General features: G+C 49.7%; 1 protein-coding gene across 1 annotated transcript in view; it reads right to left on the bottom strand.

Annotated features, from left to right (window-relative positions):
• Positions 1-18,110, bottom strand: part of LOC144130154 (uncharacterized) — a 109,045-nt gene extending 90,935 nt beyond the window's left edge. Inside the window, exons 1-3 of the mRNA XM_077664164.1 lie at positions 18,084-18,110; positions 9,904-10,103; positions 7,049-7,120 (exon numbers count right to left, since the gene is read on the bottom strand). Coding sequence (XP_077520290.1) covers positions 7,049-7,120; positions 9,904-10,103; positions 18,084-18,099 — 288 coding nt within the window. The 5' untranslated portion in view covers positions 18,100-18,110. The remainder of the gene's footprint in view (positions 1-7,048; positions 7,121-9,903; positions 10,104-18,083) is intronic.
• Between the last annotated feature and the right edge of the window lie 1,253 nt (positions 18,111-19,363).

Genomic DNA, 19,363 nt, shown 5'->3' with positions numbered 1-19,363 from the left:
CGCTGCGCGAAGCCTGAACAAAAACCAATTAGCTGCTACAGCTGACACAAAAGCACGCTCGGGCTCCAAGCTCGCTGTACACGGCTTGCCAAAAGCCGGAGCCCGTTACATCGCTGCGTGAAGACTGACCAAAAACGACTGAACTACCTCAGCTGACACATAAGTATGCCCTAGCTCCAAGATCGCTCTACACGGCTTGCCGAAGCCCTAAGCCCTTCTACATCGCTGCGCGAAGCCTGAACAAAAACCAATTAGCTGCTACAGCTGACACAAAAGCACGCTCGGGCTCCAAGCTCGCTGTACACGGCTTGCCAAAAGCCGGAGCCCGTTACATCGCTGCGTGAAGACTGACCAAAAACGACTGAACTACCTCAGCTGACACATAAGTATGCCCTAGCTCCAAGATCGCTCTACACGGCTTGCCGAAGCCCTAAGCCCTTCTACATCGCTGCGCGAAGCCTGAACAAAAACCAATTAGCTGCTACAGCTGACACAAAAGCACGCTCGGGCTCCAAGCTCGCTGTACACGGCTTGCCAAAAGCCGGAGCCCGTTACATCGCTGCGTGAAGACTGACCAAAAACGACTGAACTACCTCAGCTGACACATAAGTATGCCCTAGCTCCAAGATCGCTCTACACGGCTTGCCGAAGCCCTAAGCCCTTCTACATCGCTGCGCGAAGCCTGAACAAAAACCAATTAGCTGCTACAGCTGACACAAAAGCACGCTCGGGCTCCAAGCTCGCTGTACACGGCTTGCCAAAAGCCGGAGCCCGTTACATCGCTGCGTGAAGACTGACCAAAAACGACTGAACTACCTCAGCTGACACATAAGTATGCCCTAGCTCCAAGATCGCTCTACACGGCTTGCCGAAGCCCTAAGCCCTTCTACATCGCTGCGCGAAGCCTGAACAAAAACCAATTAGCTGCTACAGCTGACACAAAAGCACGCTCGGGCTCCAAGCTCGCTGTACACGGCTTGCCAAAAGCCGGAGCCCGTTACATCGCTGCGTGAAGACTGACCAAAAACGACTGAACTACCTCAGCTGACACATAAGTATGCCCTAGCTCCAAGATCGCTCTACACGGCTTGCCGAAGCCCTAAGCCCTTCTACATCGCTGCGCGAAGCCTGAACAAAAACCAATTAGCTGCTACAGCTGACACAAAAGCACGCTCGGGCTCCAAGCTCGCTGTACACGGCTTGCCAAAAGCCGGAGCTCTTATACATTGCCGCGCGAAGCCTGACCAAAAACCACTCAGCTGCTTCAGCTGACACAAAAGCACGCTCGGGATCCAAGCTCGCTGTACACGGCTTGCCAAAAGCTGGGGCCCGTCTACATCGCCGCGCGGAGCCAGTCCAAAAACCACTCAGCTGCTACAGCTGCCACAAAAGCACGCTCGGGCTCCAAGCTCGCTGTACACGGCTTGCCAAAAGGCGGAGCCCGTCTACATAGACGCGAGAAGCCTGACCAAAAACCACTCAGCTGCTACAGCTGACACAAAAGCAGGCTCGGGCTCCAAGCTCAGTGTACACGGCTTGCCAAAACCCGGAGCCCGCCTACATCGGTGCGTGAAGACTGACCAAAAACCACTCAGCTGCTACAGCTGACATAAAAGCAGGCTCAGGCTCCAAGCTCATTGTACACGCCTTTCCAAAACCTCGAGCCCGCCTACATCGCTGCGCGAAGCCTGAACCAAAACCAATTAGCTGCTACAGCTGACACAAAAGTACGCTCGGGCTCCAAGTGCGCTGTACACGGCTTGCCAAAACCCAGAGCCCGTCTACATCGCTGCATGAAGACTGACCAAATACCACTGAACTACCTCAGCTGACACAAACGTATGCTCGAGCTCCAAGATCGCTCTACACGACTTGCCGAAGCCCTGAGCCCTTCTACATCGCTGCGTGAAGCCTGAACAAAAACCAATCAGCTGCTACAGCTGACAAAAAAGCAGGCTCGGGCTCCAAGCTCAGTGTACACGGCTTGCCAAAACCCGGAGCCCGCCTACATCGGTGCGCGAAGCCTGAACCAAAACCAATTAGCTGCTACAGCTGACACAAAAGTACGCTCGGGCTCCAAGCGCGCTGTACACGGCTTGCAAAAACCCAGAGCCCATCTACATCGCTGCATGAAGACTGACCAAATACCACTGAACTACCTCAGCTGACACAAACGTATGCTCGAGCTCCAAGATCGCTCTACACGGCTTGCCGAAGCCCTGAGCCCTTCTACATCGCTGCGTGAAGCCTGAACAAAAACCAATCAGCTGCTACAGCTGACAAAAAAGCAGGCTCGGGCTCCAAGCTCAGTGTACACGGCTTGCCAAAACCCGGAGCCCGCCTACATCGGTGCGTGAAGACTGACCAAAAACCACTCAGCTGCTACAGCTGACACAAAAGCACGCTCGGGCTCCAAGCTCGCTGTACACGGCTTGCCAAAAGCTGGGGCCCGTCTACATCGCCGCGCGGAGCCAGTCCAAAAACCACTCAGCTGCTACAGCTGACACAAAAGCACGCTCGGGCTCCAAGCTCGTTGTACACGGCTTGCCGAAACCCAGAGCCCGTCTACATAGACGCGCGAAGCCTGACCAAAAATCAATCAGCTGTTACAGCTGACACAAAAGCACGCTCGGGGCTCCAAGCTCGCTGTAACCGGCTTGCCAAAAGCCGGAGCCCGTCTACATCGCCGCGCGAAGCCTGTCCAAAAACCAATCAGCTGCTACAGCTGACACAAAAGCACGCTCGGGCTCCAAGCTCGCTGTACACGGCTTGCCAAAAGCCAGAGCTCGTATATATTGCCGCGCGAAGCCTGACCAAAAACAACTCAGCTGCTTCAGCTGATACAAAAGCACGCTCGGGATCCAAGCTCGCTGTACGCGGCTTGCTAAAAGCCGGAGCCCGTCTACATCGCCGCGCGAAGCCTGACCAACAACCACTCAGCTGCTACAGCTGACACAAAAGTACGCTCGGGCTCCAATCTGGCGGTACACGTTTTGCCCAAGGCCGGACACCGTGTACATCGCTGCGTGGAGACTGAACAAAAACCACTGAGCTACCTGACCTGACACAAGTATACTCGCGCTCCAAGATCACTCTACACGGCTTGCTAAAGCACAGAGCCCGTCTACATCGCTGTGCGAAGCCTGACCATAAACCAATCAGCTGCTAAAGCTGACACAAAAGTACGCTCGGGATCCAAGCTCGACCCGCCGCGGTGGCTCAATGGTTAGGGCGCTCGAATACTGATCCTGAATACCCGGCTTCGAACCCGATCGCGGTGGCTGCGTTTTTATGGAGGAAAAACGCTAAGGCGCCCGTGTGCTGTGCGATGTCCGTGCACGTTAAAGATCCCCAGATGGTCGAAATTATTCCGGAGCCCTCCATTACGGCACAACTTTCTTCTCTCTTCATTCACTCACTCCTTTATCCCTTCCCTCACGGCGCGGTTCAGGTGTCCAACGATATATGAGATAGATACTGCGCCATTTCGTTTCCCCCCAAACCAAGTAATATTTTTATTATTATTATTATTATTATTATCCAAGCTCGCTGTACCCGGTTTACCAAAAGCCAGAGCCCGTATACAACGCTTCGTGAAGACTGACCAAGAACCACTGAGCTACCTCAGCTGACACAAAAGTATGCTCGAGCTCCAAGATAACTAACTCTACACGGCTTGCTGAAGCCCAGAGCGCGCCTACATCGTTGTGCGGAACCGGAACAAAAACCAATCAGCTGCTGCAGCTGACATAAAAGCACGCTCGGGATCCCAGCTCGCTGCACACGGCTTGCCAAAAGCCGGAGGCCGTCTACATCACTGTGCGAAGACTGACCAAAAACCAATCAGCTGCTACAGCTGACACAAAAGTACGCTCGAGCTGTAAGCTCGCTCTACACGGCTTGCCGAAATCTGGGTCCGGTCTACATCGCCTCGGTAAGCCTGGCGAAAAACCACTCAGCTAACAGCGGTGACCCAAAAGTATGCAAGAGCTCCAAGTTCGCTTTACACGGCGTACCAAAACCCCGAGCCAGTCTACAGCCTGACCAAAAACCACTTAGCTACGAGTGCTGATCCTAATGTACACTCGAGCACCAAACTCGCTCTACACGCCTTGCCGAAAGCCGGGCCTGTGTGTATCGCTGCGCGAAGCCTTATGAAAAACCATTCAGCTACCACAGGTCATCGAAATGTACGCTCGAGCTCCAAGCTCCAAGCAAAACCCGGAGCCCGCTTACATCGCTGCCCGAAGGCTGACCAAAAACCACTCTGCTACCACAGCATACACAATAATACGCTCGAGCGCCAAGCTCGCTCTACACGGCTTGCCGAAACCTTGGTCGCGTCTACATCGCTGCGTTAATCCTGTCCAAAAACCACTCAGCTACCACAGCATGTATAAAAGTGCTCTCGAGCTCCAAGCTCGCTTTAGATGGCTTGCCGAAAGCCGGGTCCCGTCTACATCGCTGCGCGAAGCCCGACCAACAACCACTCAGCTAGCACTGCTGACCAAAGGTGCGTGCACTGACAGCTCGCTTTACACAGCTTGCCGAAAGCCGGAGACAATCTTCATCACTGCGCAAAGCCTAATCAATAAAATTGACAGTGGATTAGCTCGGCTATGCCAGGATATACATAGCCAAAGCTAAGGCACAGCTTGGTTAGCCTTTGTTAATCTTCATTGCCAGTGCAGGTTAGTCTCGTTGTCGGGCTAGTTGTCACGTGGTTCGTCACGCGTCGGGTCATGTGGCCATTGACGTGGTTGGTCACGTTTTGCGGTGCTACCACGGTGGAATTGCGAGCATGGCAAAACCGCTTGTTCATGGCCAATGTAGCTTTTGCTACAAAACCACTCAGTTACCACAGCTGGCCCAAAAGTACGCTCGAACTCAAAAATCGCTCTACAAGGTTTGCCGAAAGCCGGAGCCCGTCTGCACTGCTGCGTCGAGCCTGACCAAAAACCGCTCAGCTACCACAGCTCACACAAAAGTACGCTCGAGCTCCAAGTTCAGTTCACACGGCTTGCCGAAAACCGGGGCCTGTCTGCATCGCTGTGCGAAAGCTGGCCAAACTCCACTCGGCTACAACAGCGCACCCAAATGTACACACGAGCTCTAAGATCGCTCTACACTGCTTGCTGAAAGCCGGAGCCCGTCTTTATCGCTGCGCGAAGCCTGACCAAAAACAAGCCAGCTACCTGAGCTGCCACATAACTATGCTCGGCTCCAAGCACGCTCTACACGGCTTGCCGAAATCCGGAGCCCATCTACATCGCTGCGCGAAGTATGACCAAGATGCACTCAGCTATGACAGCTGATCCTAACGTATGCTTGAGCTCCCACCTCGCTCTACACGGCTTGTCGAAAGCCGGGCCTGCCTGCATCGCTGCGCGAAGCCTGACCCAAAACCACTCAGCTACCACCGCTGATCCAAATGTATGCTCGAGCGACGAGCTCGCTCTACACGGCTTGCAAAGAGCTGGAGCCCATCTACATCGCTGCTTGAAGGCTGACCAAAAACCACTCAGCTCTGACAGCTGATCCTAATGTACGCTCGAGCTCCAAGCTCGCTCTACGCTGCTTCCCAAAAGCCGGAGCCCGTCTACATCACTGTGCGAAGCGTGACCAAAAACCGCTCAGCTAGCACAGCTGAACGAAAAGTACGCTCGAGCTCGAGCTGACACTAAAGCATGCTCGAGCTCCAAGCTCGCTCCACACGACTTGCCCAATGCCGGAGTCGGTTTACATCGCTGCGTAAAGCCTGACCAAAAACCACTCAGCTACCCACAGCTTACACAGTAGTACGCTGGAGCTCCAACCTCGCTCTACACGGATTGCCCTAATCGGGGGCGTGTCTACATCGATGTGGGAAGCCTGACCTCGAACTGCATAACATGATGCAGCGCGCTGTTAAATAACCTAGTTCGAAAATTACACAGACGGGTCAGAGCGTTGGAGAGAGAGCAGGTGTCGCAGCACACGCGAATCTATGACTCTCCCCCCCCCTCCCTCTTTTTTCAAGAGCGCTAGAATTCTCTCGGATATCTGTCCGCGGGCGCACTGCTTCAGTAAGGTCGCGGGCGGAGGAAGTCCTGGCCCCTGAGCTGGGATGCACTTACTGCCGCGCTTGTCTTCGGCAATGCCCAGGAGAGATTTTTTCTCTTTTTCCCGCGTGCGTGCTGGAAGTGACTCGGGCTCGCTATATCGACCTTACAAATCTTTGGAAGTTGTGTATAGACATGAAGGGGACTACTTTGACAGGTTAATGCACAGATCACTTCAATGTTGAATGTCTCTTTTCGGACAGGGTAATGAAGTGCTGCTGTGCTTGCTCTGCTAATCTTATCCATTCAAGAATCAGAAAAAAACTTCCAGACTGTGTTTCTCACAAAAGCCCACTGTGAACACGAAGATATGTAACCGGGACTTTTAATTGACCAAGGTGGACTTTACAGCTGCACGATGGAGTACATAATATTCTTGCCCATTATACGTGGCCATTCAGCTTAATCGTTGGAGAAAGATTCCAACTCGCGATGTAGCTATGACTCATGAATAGTGTACATAGACAACAGACGGGCTGTCCTTTCTAGTGTAGTTAGAAATTATAGAGAATGTTTGCAAGAGACGAATACCGTTGATTTTTTGTAATTTAAACTTTGCCTGAAAGTTGCAGCAATTTCACATAATGGAGGCACACACATGATGGCTTATTTAATTCTTCGTCTGTATTTCATGCATTTCAGCAGCGATTCTGCAGATCTGTCCCATCTCTAACCACCAACTTAAAAAACGAGGCTGCTACGCCGCAATACTGCCGCAGATAGACCGGAGGGACCAGACAAGGGCTCTGTAATGGCTACGAGAGAACGTACCCGTGACACGCAGTCACGTAGATGACGATGAGTGGGCAGTGCCGCGGGACCCAGCGCTTGCGCTAGGTACCCACCGGATTAGTGGTTTCGCATTGCACGCGAGACACCAGCCAGCCAGCAATTCTTTCCCGCATGGCACATCACGACCATTCTTCTCCGGATAAGCTGACACTCACCTTCAGTTCACTAGATGGCGGCACCTGGATCTTGGGCGAGACCCTAAGCTCGGACAGCTCAATGGGCAGGTTCTGCACGGTAGGATAGAACATATATAGCAATGAATTACGGCATACACTTTGGGGGGCTGTCTAGGTATATTAAATGCAAGTGTATTTCAAGCAATTATGCCGTAAAGCCAGGAAGAGTAAACACAGGACAGAGTCCCGAGACTGACATCGTCGTCTCATATTGCTGGCATCACGGAGGCTACGCAAAGCACGTTTTAGCGTCCGCATTGCGGAGGACCAGATGAAAAGAGCGCGCTCATCCTGCGCACGCTACCGATTTAATTGGCCTATTTGTAGCATGTGTGATAAGTGCGAAGCGTGATGAAGTTTCGCATATTGCCATTGCGTTCCCGCACTGCAGTATTCCAGGCCTCACGTGCAAGGCGGGCCTCCAAAGGCGTGGTTGAGCTAGAGCGCAGTCTCGCAGTTTTGTTGCACAGTTGTATTTCCAACCGGAGTTCAGAACTCAATTCGAAGTATGCTTTTAGCCCGCACTCAACTTATCTGCAGTCATGAGCGCGTAAACTTAACCCAATACGGAAACGGTCACCCAAGTAAAATCTGACCACCTAGTTTGTCCGGCAGCTCTCGTTCTGGGGCAGGGCGGCAGCTTTCACCATAACCAGTTTCTTTTTCCTTCTTTTAGTGCTTCAAGAAGGTTTGGTGATGTTAGGTGAAGAAAAACGTATGCCGACACAGGTGACGAAAGAATTTATGTTGGGTGCCAGATGAAAACTGAGTCGACAAACTATTCTTCGGCACGCCTTGAGTAAGTAGTAGTGCCCTCCTTGAGAGTAGTTGGAAGGGGATCAGAGTTCGCTTGATGAAGACATTACATACCTTGAAAAGTTTTTAAGAAAATTGTTCCCATTATGAACTCTTTCGGTTCGTTCAATTTTTTGTGCAGCATTCTCCAGTGCAGGAGACGGCCTTCGTGAGTAAGTTGAATTATATTAGATTTATGTTAAAGGTTCTAGTTTAGGCCGCAGCGTTTGCTCAGTGGTAATGGCACTCGGCTGCTCACCCGAAAGACGTGGGTTCGATCCCGGCCGCGGTGGTTGCATTTCGATGGAGGCCAAATGCTACAGGCCCGTTTACTGTGCGATGTTAGTGCACGCTAAAGAACCCCTAGTGGTCGAAATTTTCGGAGCCCTTCACTATGGCGTCTCTCAGAGCCTGAGTCGCTTTGGGACATTAAAACACCATAAACCAAAAACCTAAATGCTGTATTTTCCCTTCTTCCCAAAAGGTCAGGTTTTTACATGTGCAATTTTTACATGTGACAAGTACATTGCAAAAGAAGAATATAGCGAACAGAGCAAAAACCAGTACATACAACATAAAATCGATTACAAAGCCGGTTGGGAATGCAAGGATTTATAGGAACGCATTAACTTTCTAGATATACAGAATTCTCGTGCAAGCGCTAAAGGCTGCAGGTTATCACTGTGCAAAAGTTATAATAAGCTGCCCTACCACTGTTTTCATTTAATATTTCGTCCACTCAGTATGTTCGATGGTGTAGGTAGATCGTTGGAAGTGGAATGATTCTCACTTAGTGAATTGTAATCCTTTATGGCTGATCGTGTCAAGCACAAGAAACATCGCTGATATGGAAATCGTGCTGCTTCACGGAAGCTAATGTTAGACGAGACGTGGCCGGTAAGAGGTGTTGAGAAGAGGTGGTCGCATCGCTTTGGTAGAATTGATAACAATTTCAAACCATGACCAATAAAAAGCTTATCATATGTGTGGTGGCTCAGTGGCTGCGGCGTTCGGCTGCTGATCCCGAGCCTCATTTCGAACAACACCTCTCTGGTGAAGACGGGGCGAGGGAATGTCCATTCTAACGTGCCCAAGCACAGCATCGGCACGGTATGTTAACGTTCCCTGTTTGCACTTTGAATCTAATTCATAGTTGAACCTCTGAAAGAGTTGCCTTCCTGGCTCATTCATTTAGGGATCATTTATACTGGTTATACGAAGCAATAGGCAACCTGAACATTAAACGGGCACTCAGAATGGCTGGAAAGGAGCCCTGGTTTTCTGGGCAGTATGGTGTTTTAAGGCTTTGCGAATTCCTCCCCGAGCAGCCGTCTGGTGCAGGTTTTTTTTTTACAAAGTTAGAAGATCAGAAAATAAATTATTTCACAAAACAGTAATTTATTGAATAATAAAAGAAAAAACTTTGGAAATAAGAGAGAGAGAGAGAGGGTTTATTGATAGGAAAAGGCAGAGAGGTTGGCCTGAAAAATAAATATCTGGCCTGCTACTCTGCTCTGGGGGACGGGAAGAGGAGATAAAAGAAGGTCACGATGGGGGACGATGATGATGGGAGGAGGCAGATGAAAAACTACTTTAAAAAAAAGGCACACTTTCTGACATCACAAACGCGAGACAAAGTCCGTGTCGCTCAAAAAGCGTGAGACAAACTCACAGCCAAAGTGAACCGATAGACATAATGTAGGCTAAAGCCAGGATAGAGGGAAACGTCTTCCTTCACCACTAGTGTATTGCAGGATGGAGAAAGCCAAAAATACCTTAAATAATAAAGCATATATTTCCAAATAATTTCGCATAACAAAGAAATAGAGGTAACACTGTATACAAGAGCAAAAACAGTAGCAGATACCATGCCTTAAGAGACGTAGAAAAGGAAAGCAAAGTGAACAGCGCGAAAGCAGGGAAGAAGTGAAACAAGAACAAAAGAAACTGTGAGAGACACGGTTGAATGGCGGTTTGGCACGTAACCACGGAAGGGGAACTTGGAGGGCTGGCATATTTTTCCTCCGTCAGAACCCTACCTCGGTCATGAAGCGCCGGTTGAAGACCACGCAGGCCTCGAGGCGCGCAAGCAGAGCCTTGGTGTAGTCGTAGCTGAGGGCGCCACTGGGCAGCCGGCCGTGCGTGTCGCGGCACGCGGCAAGCGCCTGGCCAGACTCCACGCGCATCTCCTGCGGCCTCGTCCCGGGTGACAGCAGCAGCAGCAGCAGCAGCAGAGCGGCTGCAGGATTTCGTGTATTATGGAAAATCTATCAAACTGAGCATACATACACATTTCCCCAACACCGTTGAATCTGGCCGCCGAAATGCTTGGACTCGAACCCACTTATAACGAACCTGACTGTCACACGTATTGTGTTCGTTGCATGCGGTGTTCATGGTAAGTGGACTCCCCTTATTAAAGCCAAAAATACTATGTCCACCAAAAGTGGCGTTTATTTCTTAAAACTCGCCGATAACCTTGCTGCCAGTAATCTGCTATAAGGCCGAAAGATAGCAACATCCGAACCGAACGAGTAAAACTGCGCAAAGAGATCGGGACGAAAGGCACACATAAGCAGAGACAAGGCGCAGCCTTCCAGCTCATTTTAATTATTAAAACACGTGGCTTATAAGGCTCAGAATTCTTTTTTTTGTGCGCGCACAAAGACGAAACAATAAGGACAGGGAAGACAGGACGGAGCGCACCGTCCTGTCTTCCTTCTCCTTATTACGCATATTACTGGCTTATAAGGCTTATGAACATAACAAGAGGTGCACTAGCGTCGAAAAGGCTGAACGCAATGAGAGCAGCACTTTAAAGGACACTTCAAGTAACCACTTCAAAAAATAAAGGAAGAATGAAAGAAAGAGAAGAGAAAGAAACTAATAAAGGAAGAAAAATGAAAGAAAGAAAGAAAGAAAGAAGAAACGATGGAAAGAAAGGAAGAAAGAAAGAAAGAAAGAAAGAAAGAACGAAAGAAAGAAAGAAAGAAAGAAAGAAAGATAGGAAGAAAGAAAGAAAGAAAGAAAGAAAGAAAGAAAGGAAGGAAGGAAGGAAGGAAGGAAGGAAGGAAGGAAGGAAGGAAGGAAGGAAGAAAGAAAGAAAGAACGAAAGAAAGAAAGAAAGAAGGAAAGAAAGAAAGAAAGAAAGAAAGAAAGAAAGAAAGAAAGAAAGAAAGAAAGAAAGAAAGAAAGAAAGAAAGAAAGAAAGAAAGAAAGAAAGAAAGAAAGAAAGCAGAGCAGCATCTGCAAAACAGACCATCAGACCAAGATCACCATATGTGCCTCCATGGTTATCTATCAGATGCCTCTACCTTGCGGGCGGGTGTACATCGCCCAAACCAGCCCGTGCCTCAATGTGCGATCCTTGGAGCATAGAAAATCAATGCGCACCAGTAAGGCTAGCAATCTACCACTACATTTCAAGAGTTGCGACAGACGCTACTGCGTACCTTACGGACAAGACCACGCTCCTCTCTAAGGCAAGCAGCAAAAAGGAAACGGAGGTCATCGAAGCGTTCCTTATTAACAATTGGGGTGACGAAAGCATCAGCTCTCCCTCGATATCGCTATCGAGACAAGAAATCGAATTTTTAGAAGGGCATGTTCCGGTTTCCCACCGGCTCTGATACACCTGTGCCCTTTTAAGAGCGTGAGCTCTTGCTCATCACGTTTCGACATTTCGTGGGGTCTGCTACAACCCCTGCTCACATTGCCATCGGTGGCAGCAACTACTCATCACGTTTCGAGATTTCGTGAGGTTTCCTGCCAAACTGAGATCAAAGCGCCTTATGTGGCTGCAACTAGAAAACAGCGCATCTCTCACTGAGACTTGTAGTGCCATCTACAGCAGCATTGTCGAAAGAACCACCTGCTTCGTGCTAATAATGACGTCACGGTCCAATATGATGGATAGAAGTGGAACTATGTGAATATGACGTCAGGGGACGAAATGGCGGCATAGTTTCGGTTTCTTAAATTCAATATGGCGGCTATTAAAATTGGTTGCGCACTCTCATCTCTTTTTCCCCCCTCACCAAAAAATATCCTAAAACGTGTAGGATAACTGTCCCGTTACGGGACCGCTATACATGTATACATTCGTTCCGCTATATATAAACTCCGACACCGCAAGCCGAATTCTAGGCCCACCTTGACCCCCGCCAAACGAAGCAAATTCCGTTTAGGACGTATCTTGAGGTAATGCAATTCGACAATTGATAGACGTGCATCGTAATTTCTCTGATAGATGGCGCTCGGCAGCGATCGTCCCGCTAGGCGGCGTGCGTGCACGCGTAGCCTAGCATGGGGGCAATCCACCCCTATTCAAAAGGTATTACATTCCGTCTCTCAACACGAGCGACGCGTTCACGCGTTCTTCATCGAGTAAACCAAACAGCTAATGTTCGTTACTTCAACGTCTTCCACACGGTGGCGGCCTTTTTTTAGTGGTGTTGTCAATATATTGAGCCTTTTCGGCGCTAGCGTATCTCTTGTTCTGTTCATAGGCCTTATGAGCCACCTGTTTTCGTAAACAAAATCTGTTGAAAGTCTGCGCCTTGACGGTGCTTATGTGTACCTTTCGTCTCGTACTCTTTGCGGAGATTTAGTCGTGCGCTTCAAATCAACAAACTAGCCCACCAGAGCGTCCTACTTGAAACATCCACCGCTGATGACCGCAGGTAGACCACATTAATCAGATCGCTGGGCAACTACACATACAGCCTTGCTACTGTGGCCAGGAAACCACTAAAAAGTTAGGTCCACGACCATGCGCAGTAGCTTCGCTTTCGACGATACCGCGCTTCTCTCCACTTGGGATGCCTTGCCTAGCAGGAGGCGCACAAACTCTGTGAGCCATCGGCATGCGCTTGACCAGCGGTTACCAACCGTTTCAATGCCGCCTTTTCGAATTATTTCTTTGGTTGTTCAATATCAGCGCTTGCTTGTAGCGCGAGTTTTTTCTTGGTCTAAGTTGTTCGTATTATCTGCGACCAATTTCTATTTCTCTGACGCATATTTCGACGGCAGCACCGTTCTTGTTTGCAACAAGCGAGTCTTCCTCATATCTGCGACCGTTGTAAGTTCGCATGACTCCATTAGAACTAGATCCGCGGCCATTTTCCAAAGCCGGAGTGCCAGGGGAGGATAGGTTAATGACTCCTCAATGGAATGATCGGGAGGAGTCCGATAGTCCGATTAACGGGGGGCATTTTTTGGAATTCCTTCTTCGAGAAAAAAGCTGTATTTTCCTTGTTTTTTACGTTTTACTCCCGCTAGGTCAGAACAGGAGGACGACATGGAACACAACCTACAGTCGGCCCTCAACATCATCGACTCATACTCTCGCGCGCGCGGCCTAACCTGCTCCCCTTCTAAATCAGAACTCTTCTTCTACCGCCCCAGGCCGCACGACCCCGCCAACCCTCCCATCTCACTCACTCTAGGAAACCACCCCATTCCCCTTGTCTCCAAGCTTCGCATCCTGGGCCTCATCCTTCACTCCCACGGCGCGCATGGCAACGCCATCCAAACTCTCCAGACCCAAGCCCAGCAAGCCACCCGTCTCATTCGGCGCGTGGCGAACCGGCGCGCGGGTCTGCGAGAGCGGAACACTCTCCACCTCACCCAAGCCTACATCACGAGCCGCACGGCGTACTCATTCCCCTACCTCCCCCTAACGCAGAAGGAGCGGGACCGCATCAACGCGCTCCTCAGGAGCTGCACGAAGGTTGCCCTCCGCCTACCCCCCAGCACCTCTACTACCCGGCTGCTCAACCTCGGTACCCACAACACGTTTGAGGAGCTGGCAGAAGCCACCCTAACAGCACAGCTGACTCGCCTGTCGAGTACCGCGGCAGGCTGCACTCTACTCTGTCAGCTAGGCATCACCCCGATCACCCATCCTACCGAGCGGGTTCCCATACCTCCAGACCTACGCTCCCATCTCATCATCCTTCCAATCCCTAAGAACATGCACCCCGAGCACGACGGAGAACGCAAGGCAGCCCGCGCCAATGCCCTGCACAAGCTCTACGGCAACAGTCCCGAGGTAGCCTACGTGGACGCGGCAGCGTACACGTCGGGCTCCCGCATGGTTCTCGCCGTCGCTAATTCTCAGGCCCGACTAATCGCATCAGGATCCGTCACCACAGACTCATCAGAAATTGCAGAGGAAGCGGCCATTGCACTCGCTCTTGCCTCCACCTCTGCCACCAAAATTATCTCCGACTAAAAATCCGCCCTTTGCAATTTCTCCAAAGGCCTGATATCCCGCACCGCGGCTCGAATTCTACGCTTCTGGCACCCCACCCACCCCGTAACCCTTATCTGGACCCCCGCACACGCAGGCCTCCCGGGTAACGAGGAGGTCCACTCCCTCGCCCGAGGTCTCACTTTCCGGGCCGGAGTTGGACCTCCTCCGCCATCCCGAGAGCGACTGCTTACGTTCAAAGATATTCTTGCCTACTATCGAGATACCAGGCGCGTTTACGCACCGCCGGCTCCCTCCCTAACCTTAATCCAGGCCTCCCACTGGCGCCGACTCCAGACCCGAACTGCTTCCTACCCGATTCTCCTTCATGCCCGCTACCCCGATCAATTCCTTTCTTCTTGTAAGCTCTGCGGGAAACCGGGAGACTTCCTTCATGTCCTCCTCACATGTCCTGCCTTCCCACACCCTCCATCCCCCACCACGGCGGAGTCACACTGGGAGACTCTCCTGGCCAGCTCCGCTGCTGCTGACCAGCGCCGGATAATTACCGACGCCCTGAAGCGGATAGCCCTCCAAGGGCTGTCCTTTGCCCTGTAATGGCAGCCCCCTAAGGGTTGCCTCGTGCCATGTTAGGGGGTTTGCCCCCCTCGGTATTTGGCAACAAATGTTTCCACCACCACCAGGAGGACGCACCCGCCCTCTCTCTTAAATGCACCACCAAATACGCAGAAATGAAATGAAAAGAACGCTTAATCTTCCGGATCTTGCCATACGGCGCCGCATTTCGCGCCTCTGCACATTTCATAAAATATATTACGGCAACGAAACCTTAAAGCAGTCCTTGTTTAATCCTCCGGTGCACATATCGTCCCGCAGAGATCATCAACTAAAGGTGCACATTCCACAGTGCAGGACTGTCCAATATCTAAATTCCTTCGTCCCCAGAACAGCCTCGGACTGGAATCACCTGCTCTCCACCGTCGTCGTCATCAATGATTCTCAGAAATTCAAGGATACTGTTAATGCTTATGAATTGTAAACTGTTTATTTGTTTGTTTCTTTGTATTTATATATTTTTTGCCTACTCCTCTCTGTAACGCCTGACCGGCCTTGAGAGTAATAAAATGAAAACAAAACCACAGCTTAGAGAAAACGTTCGTAGTTGGAAACTGCGAAATAAATTAACGAGTACCATGCGGTTTCAATTTTTTATACGGATCGCAGATATCATTAGCTACGGCAGCAGGCCCAGTCGTCCCGCTGTCTGGAATGCAGCGCGTAGAAAAAAAAATTGAACCCTACACCCGTACCCTAACGCGACGAATATCAGAGCTGGCTCGTTGAGCGAAATGCTTAATCGATTTTATTTAGCCTCATGTTTTTCATCAGCGCCACATAGTTTCCGCGATCGCTTCTAACCCTCAGACGCCGTGCTTTCCAAGCATGTACTTGCACTCCACGTCCCAATCGTTCTATTCCACTTCCGCCATGGCACTGCTTTCACCGCCACTCTATCCGCTACGTCTGTGACACTTGTGATGTTCTTATGAAGCGCCATGACATCTCCCCCTGTTTCGCTCCTCTGACGGTGGTCACGGACGAGCCGAGACAGACAGCTCGAGTTCGCCATAAGCAGCTGTCGCTATAAGACGCGGCTAACCAGCACATTAGAACGGCCTCCGCTAGCGGTCAACTACTACGATCCCCAGCCCGTCATGTAGAATTCTAGGGTGTTCGGCCGTTGAGTTGATACAGCGGCTCCAGGAGGAAACTACCTCATTTTGCCATAAGCGGAGCCGTACTTCTTGGATGCCGGTTGCTGAAACGCACGCTGAAGTGGACGACAGCACGGAGTTGAACCGATAGCCCATTGCAAGTTGGCGGCTTGTGGAATATCAACCGAACAGCGACGACACACTGCCGTGTTTGCACCATTCGAGACGGCACGTAGTTCCCCGTGAAGGGCAACAGCCTTTCTGCCCGTTTCGTTTGAAGAATTTAAATAACTTCCGTGCCTGATGGACTCATCTTATGCTCAGCATTGGGTCGCAGATTACTGCTATCCTCTGAACGCGAATAGTGGGAAAGAATAGGGCAGCATTTATTCTACCGACAGCCGAATATGAAATGGCTATCCCGGAAACATGGACCTTAATCAGCATGTCGCTATTATTAATAAAAAAAGTTATCGAAAACAGATAAAGAAAGCAATTATACCCAATTGCTACCCCGTGAATACAGTGTGGTCAAAATTAGGCTTTCGTGGTTGTTGTTGTGTTTTTTTTTTGTTCTAATGAACAACGCACGAATGTAGTTTCCGCAAGAAGGTTGTTCCAGTTTGCAGCTACAAAGAGAGAGGATTGTCGCCACCGTCAACCCACTTATTGACTAAAACCAACTATTGAACTTTTTAACCACCGCGGTAAGGCGCATGATTACATCGGTAACTTAGACGCGGCCGTATTCCTAGGATATTTTATTTGTGAAATTCATGCAGCCTGCCGGCGTTCAGGGCTATTTTCTTCCGAGTGTACTATCCAATCTTTGCGCATCCAACAAGGCTACGACGATCGGAGCAAAATTTCTGTACGACGCGAACAGCCGCTGCGCGCGGCGTTTCGTCAGCCAGCGCAAAGGGTAAGTGGATAGCTGTTCCAGGAACCAGAGGAAATACTTTCAGCAGCCGCGATGTATTTCATACAAGGGAAGAGTTTTGCGCTGCATGTGACCGGGTTTAGTGCAAATCATGCTGATTGAGTGCGCAGATTCGAGGTTGATATTTCAGCACACGGTCGTGCTACGAGAAATCTACTAAATGGATTAGTAACGCGACTGCCTCGAAGATTGCAACTTAAACGTGCATTTCAACTGCAGAGACTACAGTTTTCTTATTTGACTAAGTAATTAACTATGTAACTGATGGCAACATTTACCCTCCCAGTGGTTGTCAATCTACTCGATTAACCGACGTGCAAAAGAAAAAACGATTTCAAGTAGTGGTTTTTTTTAAACTTGATGAAAGTCTAATTTTAAACACCGCACATATCGACTACAGTTATGTTGGGGCGTCGACGGATTAGAAAAGTTGCAAACGCTACGACATAATGCATAAAAATTTGCATTTAAATTTATCGAAGCAAACGTGGATGATTGCGAATTCATTAAGCATGTTGCTTCCCTACGAGTTCGCACCGCACCATATTGCAAGGTTTTCGAGCAAAACCAATAAATGTTCACTCTTTTATCGGATCTTCTTACTGGACTTCCACACCTAAAAACTTATTCAGCTGCACAAAAATAAATCACTTTTCGAAAGCGATCTGGAATGTTTTTGAATGACCCTTTGGGCACACGAGGGATACACAAGGGTACCCCTTGTATACCCACACCCACTACTCTTCCGCCGACCAGCATCGCGTCATAAGTGAATAAAGAAAGGGTTCTTCAGCATACGTAGCTATTGCGGTCGAGAAACAAAGCACAACCGTATCTTTGTTTTAAAGGAAAGCAGCTGTGAACTTGAGCCCACCCTGTTAAAGGTGCACGTGAGGGGCACAGTGCCATGCATGAAGGAAAAGCGCTTGCATTGGATCGATTTGGATGCTTCGCGGCCATGAAAGCACATCGTTTTAGTGACCCTCATGAAGCCAACACTGTCGGCGTGCAGTTGACGACGCGGATGGATACTTTTTTTATGGCTCGACCTAGTTTCTGAAATCTTGCCGAACCTTTGCGCGCGAATCACGCGTCTCCACAATAGCTTCAAAAGTTTGAAGTCCTAGCATTTCACAGCATCTGTTTTATCTAAACACCACCACATGGAGGTACCAGACTGTCTCGGGAAAGAATGGAGTGCACACATGAGTAATGTGCACTTGTGAAAAACTGCCTGTTTTCTCTCTACGAACAGTGAATTTGCATGCGCCCACTACACGACTAATGCGGTGAAGTCAGCAATACAGATGGCACCAAGCTCATCACCCAAAGCCACATCCCCACTCTTACCCGGCTTTAGTTCCATGATGCATTCGGCAGAAGACGACAGGAAGATTGCTGTGCAACGTGCCGAGATGGGAGCTTATATAGGCAGCCACATGAACGGAAGCGTAGGACGCACTCGGAGCCTTGAATTCCCCGATTCCCTAATCATTGCATGCTCTGGCTCCCAAGGCGACGGCGGATCTATAGCATTCAAAGCTGTCGACGCTTGGAGAGCCCGTCGACTGTGGTTGAAAAACAATTAGCGCCCCAGACAGCAGGGATTACTATTGATCACTGATTGTCTTTGGGTCAAGGTTCTAGCTGGCTAGCTGGTCACAACGCGTGTGTAAGGATGTGTCTAGAACGTTGCCGCAGAGCCACTGGCGGCCATAAATACGTCACTGGGATGTCACCGAAATGCGCCCACGGCTTTCTGCAGTAGACCAAGGGGCAAGGCATCTATTCCTGAAAAGCAAGAAACACGGAGCAATCCCCTCACCAAATTAGGTAGACGACATCGAAGTCAAAATTTAAAAATAAACTACCCCTGATGAGGCAACATCACTCCTATGCACTTATACTCTTGAAGGAGAGATGCCGCTGTTATTGGATGTAACATATTTTTGTCCTAGTAAGAAACGAGCTTCCAGCATCTTTATTTTGAATGTAAACTTTTGATTCGGTAGGAAACCCAGAGCCCTGAAATTGATGGAGAAAATAAAGGCAAGCGGAGACAAAACCTGCGGAGGCACAGCTAAAGGGATAAAACGGCACTAAAAAACAAGGACGAGAACACGCAACAGACAAGACGTGTTCCAGCAAGGCTTTTGTTTGAGCTAGTTGGTGCTATATCTCTTCACAAACCGGGCTGTACAAACAAACCTGCCGGTAATGCGTCGCCTAAGGGTTTTTCGTTACATGAGCTACGGACTAAATGTCAGAATCAGAGATTCCGTATCACAATTGTTGTATACTTAGTAATGAAAAGTTCAGTCATGGTAATCACGAAAGCAAAATTGTTTTTTGGCAACGGATGCTTCTGCCGTGTTCTTAACGAAGGTTCCGTAATGTGCATGCAGACTTCCTGCGTTCACACGGAAGATATCGGAGCTACAACGAAAATAATCTGTACTGTAATCCTGCACTTTCTGTAAATATTTTCGTATAGCTTCTGCCCACAGTGTTCACATAAGTATGACGCACAAGAGCTTCTTTTACGCATGGTATGTATTGCATACATACAAAGCATGTAGCTTGGAATCAGAGTGGTGAGTGGGAGAGTAAAGGTACTATGGGGTTGTTCT

This window comes from Amblyomma americanum, chromosome 1 (assembly GCF_052857255.1).
Source record: "Amblyomma americanum isolate KBUSLIRL-KWMA chromosome 1, ASM5285725v1, whole genome shotgun sequence".
NCBI classification, from domain to species: Eukaryota; Metazoa; Arthropoda; class Arachnida; order Ixodida; family Ixodidae; genus Amblyomma; species Amblyomma americanum.
The sequence above is the reverse complement of the archived record's forward strand: the minus strand, read 5'-3'. Positions and strand labels throughout refer to the sequence as shown.